Source organism: Watersipora subatra, chromosome 3 (genome assembly GCF_963576615.1).
Source record: "Watersipora subatra chromosome 3, tzWatSuba1.1, whole genome shotgun sequence".
Taxonomy (NCBI): domain Eukaryota; kingdom Metazoa; phylum Bryozoa; class Gymnolaemata; order Cheilostomatida; family Watersiporidae; genus Watersipora; species Watersipora subatra.
Genome location: NC_088710.1, coordinates 64,944,841 through 64,959,310, shown reverse-complemented (window position 1 = coordinate 64,959,310; position 14,470 = coordinate 64,944,841). Strand labels below are relative to the sequence as shown.

At 37.0% G+C, this 14,470-nt stretch overlaps 1 protein-coding gene across 1 annotated transcript; it reads right to left on the bottom strand.

The window, feature by feature from the left end:
- Nucleotides 1–3,391: 3,391 nt before the first annotated feature.
- On the bottom strand, nt 3,392–14,216 carry LOC137390876 (dnaJ homolog subfamily C member 22-like). Its single transcript, XM_068077191.1, has 5 exons — nt 14,148–14,216; nt 8,158–8,602; nt 7,352–7,402; nt 3,984–4,207; nt 3,392–3,589 (listed from the first exon to the last, which is right to left on the bottom strand). The coding sequence occupies exons 2-5, from the start codon at nt 8,546–8,548 to the stop codon at nt 3,392–3,394; spliced, it is 864 nt and encodes a 287-aa protein (XP_067933292.1). The 5' UTR covers nt 8,549–8,602; nt 14,148–14,216.
- Between the last annotated feature and the right edge of the window lie 254 nt (nt 14,217–14,470).

The window sequence follows — 14,470 nt, the reverse complement described above, 5'->3', positions numbered from 1 at the left end:
GTGTCGACCCATGCTTGTATAATAGACGCATAGACAATGACCAAATCATTATACTCTTCTGAGTTGTTGACATCATCGTAGGCAGTAACAAACAAAAACTCATTGACAACACTAAGCACACAGTACATGAGAGATTCAAAGTAGACAACAGAAGTAAATTACAATGGTTCTTAGGCATAGATTTCTGTCGCGTGAGCAATGACCATGATCAAATGAGCCAAAAGTGCTATATTGAAACAATACTGCATCATTATAACATGACAGATTGCAAACCTGCCTACACACCAGCTGATAAATTTCTGGCTCTAATGAAGGCTACTGATGAAGGTGAATTAGACACTAACTTTCCATATAGACAGGCAATTAGGAGCCTCATCTACCTAATGACTGGTGCTTGTCCTGACATAAGCTGGATAGCGTTTAAGTTATCACAGTTCTTGGAGAAGCCAACTCTTGCTCTTGTTAACGCAGTCAATAGAGTATTGCGTTATGTTAAGACTACTTAGTCATACTCACTAACAGTTAAACCATCAGATTGTACTCTTCTTGGCCACTCTGACAGGGGTGGCGATCTAGACGGACATCATTCTACAACAGGCTATGTATTCATGTTTGGCAACTTCGCACCTATAAGCTGGAAATCTCACAAACAGCTAGTTGCAGCATCGTCATCTACCGAGGCTGAATACATGGCAATGGTAGAAGCCACTAAAGAGGCTTTACACTTGCTTCAGCTCCTAGCTTCACTAGACTTACCGCAGGGTGATACAACAAACCCATATGTAGACAATCAGAGTGCAGTTGCCTTGGCCAAGAACACAGATAAACATCATAATTGAAGCAAACATATAGACTTACGCTACCATTTTATTCGACAACATACCGATACTGTTTACACTTACATAGACACTAACAATAACCTGGCTGATGAATTCACTAAGCCATTTGAGGAAAGCGCACACATGCGTCACAGAGACATGTTGTTTCAGCTTGAGGGGCATGTTAACATACAAGCTTACAAACATGCATTGGTTGTATTGCAGCATATGCACGGACTCATCATTTATCCATGTACCTAATATAGAGTTATGTACTCTTTGACATTTAGTTCCAGGAGTAAACAACCTCTGCTTACATTCATTACATACATTATTGGTAAACTGGACTAATTTACTCTTATCTAATTTGTTTTCTGTGCGTGCTTGTTATTGTATCCAACTTCCTGTTTTGGTCTAATTAAAATTCACAAGAGCAACCAATTAATCAAGCTTTATTAAGTTATGGTTCAAGCTACACAGGCACCAACTAGCTCAACATTTACAGCATTATGTTTCACATTGATATGTATCATATGTATGTAGTTAGCTTCTAATGAATCGGTAAGCATGATACCGGTAGCAACTTTTTTTAATAGCGCAAAAATATACATCTAACTATAAAAAAATCGCGGTTTATGATAGAAGTTAGCTGTAACCTTAAGTACAATTATTGTGCTAACCATACTCTGAAACATGTTAGATAATAGTGTCCCCAACAGGATGAAAACATCAAGTTTTGCCAAGAGAAAAGTAAAAGATATTCAAATAGTAAAAAGCTGACGGTGATATATCAGCATTTGCATATACATACCATGTAAAGTGATGGAGCATATTGTCTTTCATTATCTAACAGAAAAACTGAACTCGTACCTATTTAGTTAACAGCAAAGGCTTAGAATTGGAGTGCTATGCAAGATACAGGTGTGGGCTACATATGCTGATTTGACTATAGATATAGAAGAGGAAGTCACAACTTGTGCAATAATTTTAGACTTCGTAATAGATTTAAAGTCTTACATCGACATCTGGCGGGCAAACTCAAGCGAATACTTGAGGTAAATATCCAGTTTGTAAACGGAAGTCAGAATCTTTTCAGCAATTAAAGACAGCAAGTGCTAGTAGGTCGTGATCAGTCTAGTGAGCTTATAGTCTGAGGATCCTTCACAGTTTCTAATTTATGTAAATGATCTATCAGCCACCGTTGATTGTAAAATGAGCCTATATGCTGATGAAACATTGCGTTATCATATACATAGTAAACAATGCCAATGATGCCTTAGATGTCCACATTTTTCCTTGCTCATGGCTTTATTATTGTAAAATTGCTGCATTATGAAAGACAATTGCATTATTCATGATAAACAAAGAGGTTTTTAACTCTTGACAAGATAGTGCTGAGCCCACCCAACTGATGCCTCCTCATATATACATTGTACCCTTATACAGCCATATTGTGCTATAGTATTTGACTTTCTGTTCATCCTTACCTCTATATCTGCATAAAGTTATCATCTCACTGGCTAGTAATTAGTTTGTAAGAGCAAGTTTTTTGAAGATTCTTGATTTTATGCAGGAATAATACTCATTGATGCCTTTTGTTCATATTAATGTAAGCTCAAAGAGTTGCTTGCTTACTGCTAAATCTGAGAAGGCAGATCAATTGTGGAATTCACATGATTTGGTAAAGCACGCTGTTGTTTTTTCCACTTGCTAAACTGAAATTAGTTGTACTCATTACTTGCTAAAGGAGTTGCTTGCTCAGCCATATTTGTGAGTAGACAAGTCTATTGTTGTTTTTTTTGTCTATTTAGATACCAGCGATTGTAGTCTTTTACTAAGTATAATATATACATAATTTTGTGTTTGTATTTTGGTACCACCATATTTAGTTTTTGTTGTTTGCAAACGCAGCGAGCGTAGACATTGCCGCATTTTATGCTTGAAAATCGCCATTTAAAACTTTGATTATTTTTACCTTGGTGTCAAGAACATCTATGTGAGCATCTCGGAGTAAACATTACCACTTGCAAACTTGGTGCTAAGATTTAAGCATCTTTCAATATCATGTCAAAGTATCTCATAGTGCAATGAGTTCTCACAAAACTTGATTTAATAACCTGCTTTCTGCATGTGTTGATAATCAGAGATAAAGCATATAATTTATGAATTACCTATTCTGCATAAAGCCTTTATTTAAAGCGCACATGTAACTAATACTAGTCTCCTATTTAAACAAATGTTGCAAATAAACTTGTATACAGACTACAGCCGAACTTTACGTTATCTTAAAATACACAATACATTAAATAGTGTATACTGGATCAAAACAGATAGTTATATGGTATAAGAATTAAAAGCATGACAAAGATAAAATTGATTCGCTTACACTTTAAATTGCTTTTACAGTACTGAGCATTGGTATCAGAAAATTAGTACAAACTGCTACAATGACTAAGAAAGGTTGCAGATTCTAAGTAAAGATATCACCTGATTATTGCTATCGCCATAAAATTCCTGTATGCTAAGCGCTATTCCATATAAAAAATATTATGATGGAGCAAAATTCTATACTCTCAAAGTTCACTGCGCTCTGTTCTGGTATTCCTAAGCTTGGACAGTGTATCGTATGCCTTTTGAACTTTCATGAACTCCTCAGCCATCTGATCTTTCTTATCTAGATCCTTTTCCTTGTCAGGGTGATATTTGAGGGCCAGCGCTTTATACGCCCTTTTGATGTCAGCGTAAGATGCTGAGTCAGACACCCCCAATACCTAAAAAACACACATATGGTGGTAATCGACCATGTTGGCTGTGACATACTACTGGCATGAACAAGAATGATAGCATATCAATGATGCAGAATATAGACCATGTTAATGGCTAGATAGTCAGAGAGCTATGTAGTTTAAGGATTTTCAGGTTGGACTGCATACAATGATTACATTATAGTTTGAGGTTACTAGGGCTACACAGCCTGCTACAATGTGTATTGACATGATAAATCTACCTGGTATATCATCAAGTCATAAGTTGTATTTGTCTAATCAGAATGTGAGTTTCTTAAACCATTATTGCCTTACCCATTCTTGACCAAAAATATCTCAATTCTAATCAGCTATAACAATCGCTATGTTGCGAGAAGTTATCAACTCTCATAATCAATACCTCATAAGCATGCGCCTCTCCTTGAGGATCCATTGCAGATACTATTTCCTCCCAAATTGTCTTCCATCCATGATGCTTGTAGTAATTGTATAATTGGTTGAGAGTGTCCTTTGTCTCTTTCCATGCCGGAGAAGTAAAAAAGTTTTCAACGGCTTCTCTCAATGGTACTGTCTCACCTTTGCTTGTAATAGTTGCATTATAGAAGATTGAGCTTGATACAGCACCTAGTAATATGAAGTAATAAGCAAAAGTTAAGGTTAAGGAGACTATTTAGCCAAGTTGACAAGACTAACAGAGCTAAGCAAATTGTTACAGTCAGTCAATATACTAATAATACTAGTTGAATGCCCGGCATTGCATGGGTAATAAAAAAGCAGCTTATAAACAGTAGCAGGTAATGCAGTTGGCCAAGTTTCTTTACCCAACAAATTTGCTAGTAACTTAAGCTAGTAACTTAAGCTATTAACTTAAGCTAGTCTAAATCTCTACTATAATAAGAACTGTGCTTATAATTGTGCTTATAATCGTTATGTTACATGCCATGATCTTTTCTGCAATCATGATCTTTAAGTGCGCTAGTAATAAACAATCATATTTTTGCAAGTATTTTAACCGATGTATTAAGTATGTGCACAATTATTCCATAGTATAGCAAGTAGACTGTGTGATGTAGTGGATAACACGCCTGTCTGCAGAAACGGGAATTCGAGTTCAATTCCAGTGCGCAACGGTTTTTCATTCCTAAAACCTTATTGCTATAACAGTGCATACGACCGACAGACTTACATTTATGTGTATAGACTAGGACTATAGAATACTATTGATTATTATCAAGATAAATAAAAGAAATGAGAAGAAACAGCATGAAGTAGCAGAAATCAACCTTTGTGAGTAGACAAGAGACTCTAAATATCAAGGTTTTTGAGAATCTTGCTAACTATGAAAGTCTCATGCAAAGTGAGGGATAGTTAGCTTGAAAGGTATCACTTCAACAAATGTAAATTGCTGTCGATTCTGAAGATGAGAGAACAAGGAAGGTTCAACTAATCATAATGCACTAAAAATTCTTTAACAAAGTTTCTTGCAGCTAGTAGGAAGTAGTAAAAATATCTTAGGAGGTTCTGATGGCAGCTGAGCTTGCATCAAAAGAAAAACGAGTTTGGTGTGAAGCATCTTCAGGTGGTTAATTCGTTAATATGTGTATAAGGCTATGTTTACACCTTTTGTCCCTTTACTGTTGGAGCAGCTAAACAGCTACCTGTGCTTGCACCTAATATGTGATAGTAGGTTAATGGCAGTTCTTAATGTTATACTGAATGTTGAGTACGCGGTAACCAATAATTCTTTAAACATCTGGCTCCGCAAGGGCAAAACACTGGTGGTTGTATTTATAATTTAACAACTGTAGCAATAAATGATAGTCTTTGAAACAGCTTTCTATAGAAACATCAGAATATTGAGTAAACAACTCTTGGTGACAAAAAAATGAATTACTTATTTGGATAATTAATATCATATTCAAGCTGTTGTTGGGTCAGTTTCAATGAACTGATACAAATGAAAATGTTTTATTAATTGAGCATTTCTCCAACCTAATACAACAATTCTAGTGATGTCGATTTCCCAAAGGTATTGCCACATCTAGATCACATGACATCTCAAGGATTACTTACTAAATGCTTTGTTTATATAAGTTTAGAATTTCTAAAAGGCAATGAATACTAATTCATACTTGCAGATGTAGGATTTGGTAGCAGCAAGAAGAGGTCAGTCGTCATTATTGCAAAACAATTGTTTGCAAATTGATAGTCATGCAGACAGTATTGCATGGGGAATAATCAGTAAAATACAACTCATGATTGATAGGGAATAGAATTTTTTTAAAGTTTTTTAAAAATTAAGTTTATGCACTTCTCATAATGATGCCTTCTATTTTGTGAACTCTGTTGTCTCTCTGAATGTCGTCTAGCAAACGCATCAAGTTGAAATTTGTGGTGTCATTAGGTTCATGCATTTCTGGTCTTTCATTTTATCAGGCTAGTGGTTTGATATATGTACTCATCTATTTGATTCATCATCTAGTTGCACACTCTCCATTAGCATGACCAGTTTTATAAAATTAGAATTCAAAAGAAATTCTGTAGCACTACACACCTAACTTGGATGAAATACGCAGAGCCCAGCATCGACACAAATATAATTTATAAACTGCATAAAACAAAGCTCAACTTAAAACAGCTTAAGCAGATAAAAATGCCAAAACAATGTTCAGCAACAACTTTATATTTTTCATGAGACATCCTATACTGGCAACACAATGGTAAATCATCATGTCTGTGTGTAAGGTGGTACCATTTGCAAAAAGAGAAAAATGATAGATTACATAATAACCTTCCTTCAACCACTTGGTGGCACACACAGAATACAGATGCATTTTACATATATCACATCAGCGTTTTTGTGTTCAGGTAATTTGAAAACTTAATGCTAGGTAAATGTGGATGAGTTCAATCATAGTATTAATTCAGCTAAAACAAATGCTTCACATTTGTTAAATGGAATGATAAAAGAGTTTTCCTACATGGCAAACTAGAAGGTCTTGTAACAATTTGCTATCTATAAAAATTCTAGCATGAGCTTGTAGACAAGGAGGTACCAACACACAAAAGTTGATATTTCGAATATGTACATAGTTTGATAGTTATTAAATTGTCACATCTGGTCGCTAGATGGTCAAAGCTACATAAAATATTTGGAATTAAGGCTATCTCCAAGTGATGCCAATTCTAATAATATCATACTTATTGACAGCGGTGGTCAGTTTGGGAGTTTATAGGGCGCAATAATTTTCATCAGGAACACAAAATAGCACACAGAGGTTCAACACCGTATTAACCAGTTTAAACTATTCGTTATAGCAAAACATATTTTAGCTTTGATCCCATTTAGTTAAAAGACAGAGGGTACAGCCAGTCGTAGTAAATGTGCTGTGCTTTTGTGTTACAACATACACATACATGCTGTCAAAACTACAAAACTGGTAATCCTTAGTGAATATACATGTAGATATACATGTACATGGCTACTGAAGCTCTAACCAAGTACCTGATAAATGCGGAATGTATATGATAACATTTACTTGTTAAACCAACCAAAATAGAACTATGTACAGGCTCTCCTGCAGAGGCCTTTCAACTTCATGCTTTGCTGCCCAAATCAAGAATGTCGAAAATACCATGCGGTACTATTATTACATTAGAACCTTGCTCTTAATAAATGCTGGTGGACCGACAAGCCTGCACCTGCTTTATGACAAGCTCAGTAAGGTGCTCTCCTTGACAACTACTCTCTCATTGACAATTACTCACCTAAGTAGATAGCCCCAATAAGACTGAGGTAAAACAGTCTTTTACAAAGACCTGACCGTCTTCGTCGCATTCTCCATTTGACCGTATAGTTTGCGCAACTGCTGGATGCGAGTGAAGCATAGAAGCTATATACGTCTCCATAGAGCAAAGTTAGAGGAAGGACAATAGCCGAACTGAGCAAGCACCACACAAGGGACACCTCAAGATGTCCCTCATTGCTGACTAAATACACTCCTGAAATAATGAATGGAATAAACTGCACTATTTACTGACTAAATATGACAGGTGTGAAATGTGATAAACTAGTAATTAGAAACTAAAAAATATAACCTTCATTACCACAACATTTCTATTGAAATGATAGTCACAATGATATAATTATACTTAAGCTTCTCTACAGTGGTTTTCTGTAAATACATATCTATGCTGTTAAGCTGTTAGATTAAGTTCAGTATTTGCAGATAACAAATACTGGACTTGATCTTTCGTATAGGGTAGATCAAAATAACAAATAGAGTTCATTGAACATGACCAACAATTATTCTTTGTTTGTCTTCCAAAAAATTATTAAAAAAATGAGTCAAGTTATTTGCACAGAACTATAACACATACACAATAAAGACTACCGGCACCATATCAGACAGTGACACTCTCTACTCCGTCTGTCTGTCTGTCTCTGCAATGAAGGCCATAATGAGATATCACACTTGGTTTTATTTAGCGAGTCAACTAGAATACCTTTTCTACAACCAGAATTAGCAAAGTATTTATTAACTAGGCGTTTGAGCGGTTGACGAATGACTCACCTAAGCTGGCAAGAATGTGACACAACACTGCTAGGGCGTATATGTATCGGCTGTGTAGATCCTCATTCCAGAAAGTTGTATATAGCAGTGAAGAAAAATTATGGCCTAATACAACACACGCAGCCCAGCGACAGAATCCGAGACTAGGTTTTTGACCAGCATTCACTCTCTCTTGTTGCCGCTTTGCATAATCGACATCAGATTGATTAGCATCGGTAACATATGTGGGAATGTAAAAAAAATCTCGCAGCCAGCTGATGCCAAAAGCTCCACCTAAAGTTGCCCATGTGAAAAATGCATGGCGATCTCGGCGTACGTAGAACTGATGTACACCAAGCCATCCAAAGAAGAACCATAAAATATATGCAACTGTTACGTATTTTGTTCCCATGGTTGCAACAACCCTATTATTCTTCTGTCTTCTGCTAGTTTGAGTCTTCTTTGACTACAAAATATATTTTGAATTATGCCATTCGATAAATATAAGAAATTTCACCAAAACATGCATACCATGGAAACTAGTTGATTTATTCTACAGTATCGTATTGTTTAGTCCTTAAATTAGCAGAGAGCTGGAAAAGGTATTGCCATAAGCACACGAAAAGAAAAGGGCTTAGAGTTTCAAAAAGCCACAGACGTGAATTAGGTTCAACTTCAAGTGGCCAACAAAGCCTATTCAAACAGTTATTATTCATTAAAAACTCCTCAATTTATTATATAATAGTAGGTGAATAGGTAATAACATTGCTGTTGTAGTTTCCAGCTCAGTAAAACACTGCAGCGTGTCATTTAAAAAAAACTGAAATAGTAAATGATTAAGCATCGTAGTAGACCCAATCACATAAAAGGATACATTCCACATATAGGCGAACTGTTGCAAATTTTTGCTTAACCCTGTATAAAAAAAAGTTATGCCACAAGAGTAGGTAACTCCAGTATTATAACCCAGCCTGCTGTAATCAGTGCTAAGTCAGCGTACTGCTGGAGTTCCACCTGTCGGGCCAAAAGCAGATAAGCTCAGCTACTCACTATAGCCTAAAGCTATCATATGTATTGAATGGCTATTCTCATGACAGAGATGAGGCAGGGAACTCTACTACCCATCACCAGCTACCTCCATACCACCAACCTAGCCTCTCTCCCCCTATATATAGACGGGGATATTCGCACACTCCAAAGTCAGCTAGTCACAGCATTGGTTAAGCAGTGCAAAGCAGTTGAAATACCACATTTAAGCAATGCACACTAGCTCCTGCTTATCAGGAGTAACAAGCCTGTGGTTAATCTAAGCTCACTGCAAAAGTGAGACGCAGAATAAAATGTGCACAATATTTAAGAGAACTAATCTGTGTGAATTCAACTTCTGCTCTGTTGGCTATCTTACCAGCAAATGTTACTAAATCTTACTAATGCTTGTGGTGAGGGTACTTATAGTATTGCTGGTTACCATAAAAAACTGTCTGCTAACCAGAGCATGGCTGATAGCGAGAAAGTGATTTAGACTTAATAGACAAAATTTTCCCTGACCGCTAAACTGAGGGTGATGTTTTGCCTGAGAGACTCGTAGAAGCAGAGCAAACTAGTAGTAGTAGTCGGATTGGTAATGAGGAAAATCATGCCCTTTTGCCTGCAAACCCTGTTGCTGAGACCAGTGACAGAGTAACCAGAAATGGTCAAACTGTCAAAAGGAAGAGGCACGATGATTTTCTATATTATAAATAATGTCCTCCTTTTTTTTAGATTCCTACTTTCAAATCTACAAAACTCGAAAACAATTATGAACTGTCCTAACCTCCACTTCAAGAACTCAGGTGACCATTTAGGAGAAAACTGCCTGAGATGTTTGAGATGTGGAAAACCTTTCACACGATTGACCAGTGCACTCATGTCAAATGCCAAAAGGGCAGACAGGAGAGACGTAAGAGGAAGTGGTGTCTTCGGATGGTCTGTAACATGTGTGGGAAAAAGACCATACAGTGGACGTTTGCCAGGCCTTAACAAGAAGGAGAGGAGGAAAGGCGAACGCCCCCTCCAGACTTTCAGCACCTACAGGAAATGCCTCCAAAAAGGGAGGACAGACATCAGGTCAACGGGGAGCAAAAGAGGGTGGTAGTAACCGACTTGAGATGACCTCCCGAGCCACCGGCCACCCCATAGCCGACTCATGGCAGGCAACGCATCCCGATGATGTCTTCATCCTGGAAAACATCCGAGCAACAATCAAAGAGCCCTGGTCCTCAGACGAATTTTGAGAGAGAGTTGCAGGCAGTCAACGAACAGCGTACCTGAGAGCAGGAGACCGCGATAAACAGTTGACTGCAGTTGAAAACCTGCTCACGGACGACTGCAATGAGCTGGCGACTGTATCTTGAGACCTTATCTCTGAAAGGGATTGTGCTGAGCAGCTGACCTCTAACAACCAGAGCCAAAGAGACCCTGGTTCATGGGCTATCGAGAGAAAAACATGAATACCATAGACGAGCCTGGCAAAACTCGAGCCTAGCAAAACCACAGTTACTCGAGCCTGACAAAACCACAGTTTAATTTTTGAAAACCCTCAAATTAATATCGGGAAAGATTTCAGATTCTCAGCAATATTTAAAGAGACTTCAGACTCTCAACCCTTTCTAAAGGAGAGTTCCTAGACTCCGCTGTGAAACTTTGTATTTCCAGGAATACTCGGTGTATCAGTGCACTATTGAGGTGTAAGGGAGAACTACCAAGTTCTACCAACAAAGGCACCAGACTCTAGGAGAAACTCATGTATTCCCATGTGCACTCGAATGTGCAGAAGATAAGCAAATAGTCGCTTACAGACTATACAAGCTGCAGAAGACTAGGCTTCATGGTATCTCCCAGAATCCAGATGAACATCCTCAGCAAGCCGCTATGGTCAAACAAAGGGAGGTGTAATATAATCGACTCGCTGTAACTCCACCCTTGACCGAAAAGGGGCACGGAAAAAGCGAGACCAAAAGGCGAGATCTCTAATTCTCTCTGTTACAGCTTTTAGCTCAGTGAGTACAGACGCGTATATTTTGTTTTTTGATAGTAACGACTTGCAAAGGACCCATTGAACTAAAAGCTCTTCATTTCACAGTAGTAGAGTAGCCCAATCTACCATTACTATTAGAAATCCTGACAGAAATGGTAAAATTCTCATCTGTTACTTATGGGACAAAGTAGAATATTTTTCCCTCACAGCTGCTACATGAAATAAAATGCCCCCAACCAAATCTACTACACTTGCAAGGAGGAAACAGTAAAGAAGAGCCATGGACCATCTTACTTTTTTGAACAACTTGTTCAACAAAGTAAAATGATTCGTGATTGTGTTGTATAGAAGTATGAACGAATCCAGATAGCATAATGGAGAAACGACTAAACACCGGAGACATACGCAATATTACAATGAAGATGACACCTAACACATTAGAGGATGAGCAATAAAGACAATCATCATATACTCAATTAAGAGCAGCTTAGAAACCTCCTGTGGATGTAACCCATGAGGAAAGACACATCAATTGACATGCCAGAAAACCATTAAATGATATTAAACCTGTACCAGACACGACTGAGACAATTCGAGTTAGTCATTGCTTCCAATCGTTATACTCTCATGAAGTACTTAAGACAAGTTCACTCAATTGCTAACCCTCTGCAACATAAGGAACAGAACCTGATGGCCTAAAAACCTTCTCACAGGCTAACAGAGACATCTATAAAAGAGAACAGCTACAACGACTCAAGTCTGTCTATCTACCAGATGGATCCATCTATCGCTTCTCAAGGACCTGCTGAGGCTCCCTCTGCCTGCTGAGGCGTGTTTCTCTGCCTCTCTCTCTCTCTCTCTCTCTTCCCTCTGCCTCTGGAGCTTCTATCTCTTCCCTCTACCTATGGAGCCTCTTTTTTCATCATCAGCTGATCCTTTTCTACTTCCCTATCTCAACTACCGAGCCTCTACATATAAGGACTGCCATGACTCTCATCTGACTATCGAAACTCGCAGCAGTATAGACCGAGCAAGCAAACATGAACGACCGTTCGAGTAAGGGTGTAACTTTTATTAGCTGTTTTAACCTTTTGTCATTAATATTATTGTTTAGAATTTTGTTAGTTGTGTATTTTAATTGTTGAACTTATAGAATAAAGAATTAACTTTTACTGGTAAATATCAGTATTGCTTAGGCCTACAGCAGCTTAACACCTTCACTTGTACCTGACCAGTAATAACCAAATTAGTTCTCACATGACAAAGCAAAAGTACACAAACTGAACGTAGTTAAAATAGAATAAAATGACAAAGCAAATTTAACACTGATGTTGTGTGTGGATTTGGATTAGTTATGCATAGCATAATTTCTCCACATCCACCCATAACATTTCTGGTGGAGATGCTGGATATCCCAACCTTTTGCATGCCAAGCTTGAATCTATTTTTATTAATACATTTCCCTTTTATTTCAGCTTTTAATAGCATCTTCTAGTAAATCTAACATCTATATCTGTATTCATATCTAGTTGCTTAGTTATCTGAAATATTTATTTGGTCAGTATAATCTATTGGGCAGGTAGATAATTAACATATTTATTGTGGGACCAACTAAAAGTATATGTTAGCTGAGATGTTAGTGACTAATTAATCTATATCATATAGCCAAAGCGCATTCACTTAGTTGCTTATGAGGCACGTCTAATTCAATCATTGGTCAACTTTCCAGATCAGATGCCTCTAGTACTTTACCAAAGCTATCCATTAATTACGATATAATAGAGTCAACTACGTTCTAATGTAATTATTACAAATTACTAAAATCTGAGGTCAGATTTTTTCTTGCGTGAGATGAAGCGCTAGTTTTCCTCACAACTGTGCCATTAAAATTATTATGAATAAGCCGAAGCCTTACAGGCGTTTCCCTTCTCCCTTGCTGAAAATTTATCAGCCTTTTGAATATGCGTGTATTTTGCATTTGCCAGTTGCAAGTGAAAAATGAAGATTTGCACATTTATATATAAAGACTCCTTATGCGCATCCATCCTACCGCTTTACAGAACATAGCATGGTTTTTTATTTTATTTACTTGGCAGACACTGATTTATTATCTTTGTTATGGGATAGCAATGTTTGCAGGCCGACATTAGCTGAAGTAAGATAAAGATAGGCTATGGCATAATGACCTCTTTTAAATAAGCATATTTCAGGAAAACTAAGGTTAGCGATAATTCTGGAGAGCATATTTAACCAGAATCCAATAGTTAAGAATCCAATATTTTCTTTCTTATTGATAAGAATACGCAGGTAACTATTTCGTATTAAGACAGCTAGTTATACCAGACTCACATTAGCCAAAAAAAAATACAGATTCACAACTTTATTAAAAACCGCTAGAAATGAAGTACAAAATAAATTAACTACCTTCTATAAATCTAATATGCTCTAACATAAAAATCTTAAACCCTGTTAGTATGTCCAGTTCTGTAGCCTAAATATCTACAATAAAATGTGTTAAAAAAACATGATCTAAAACTTATTTTTAGTTCAAGCGTGTTTTACCAATCGATTTCATTAATTAAAAGTTTTACAACTAAAACTAATTGTCAGAACCTTCTTTGCAACTTAATAGAACTTAATAGAACTTAATCGAACTTAATAGAACTTAATCGAACTTAATCGAAATTAAACTTGATTCACTTTCTAGTGCTATTACAGTGCCGCTAGCAACCACTTGACTACTATGGAAGGTTTGTCACGATTTGGACTGTCTATTTTGCTTACAGGGCAGGCTGACAAATTAATCATTTTTAGTTGTGGGCAGATCTTTATCACGCTATGTTAGCTGAGGCTTGATTACAGTTTTCTATTTTTGACAACCTTCCTTTCATAAAATGCTTGCTAGTTAAAATTAACTCTACTAAGATTTCTCAAGATTTAGATGTAGGCCTACGAAGGCAATTTATGATGAAGCAAATGATGCTATAGTAATTACCTTGATGTCTAGGAGAATGAATGTGATGCGTGTGTTAGAGTAAGTAATATATCCGTGTGCATTAGGTTCCTTATGTGTGTAAGCGATTGCTAGGTTGTTTGAATGAATGGTGAGTTATGCATGAGTGCAAATACTGGATGATATATTGCTAGCGGGTAAAGACTAGGCTAATCTCTGTGGTTTAGCAATAAAGTTATGCTATGCGCAGTTGGGTCTGAAGATAATCCAGTTCTAATCCAGTTCACTGCGGGTTTCTTACTCTTAAAACTTTATAGCTGCACAGATGGATGGACAAACATTGAGATTTATATATATAGACAAAG

Excerpts from the sequence above, each read along its gene's own strand:
- LOC137390876 (XM_068077191.1), bottom strand. The coding sequence starts at position 8,548 with ATGGGAACAAAATACGTAACAGTTGCATATATTTTATGGTTCTTCTTT. Across the intron at positions 4,208-7,351 it reads TATTGGGGCTATCTACTTAG|GTGCTGTATCAAGCTCAATC; the intron begins GTGAGTAATTGT and ends TCATATTACTAG. Across the intron at positions 3,590-3,983 it reads GAGAGGCGCATGCTTATGAG|GTATTGGGGGTGTCTGACTC; the intron begins GTATTGATTATG and ends TGTGTTTTTTAG.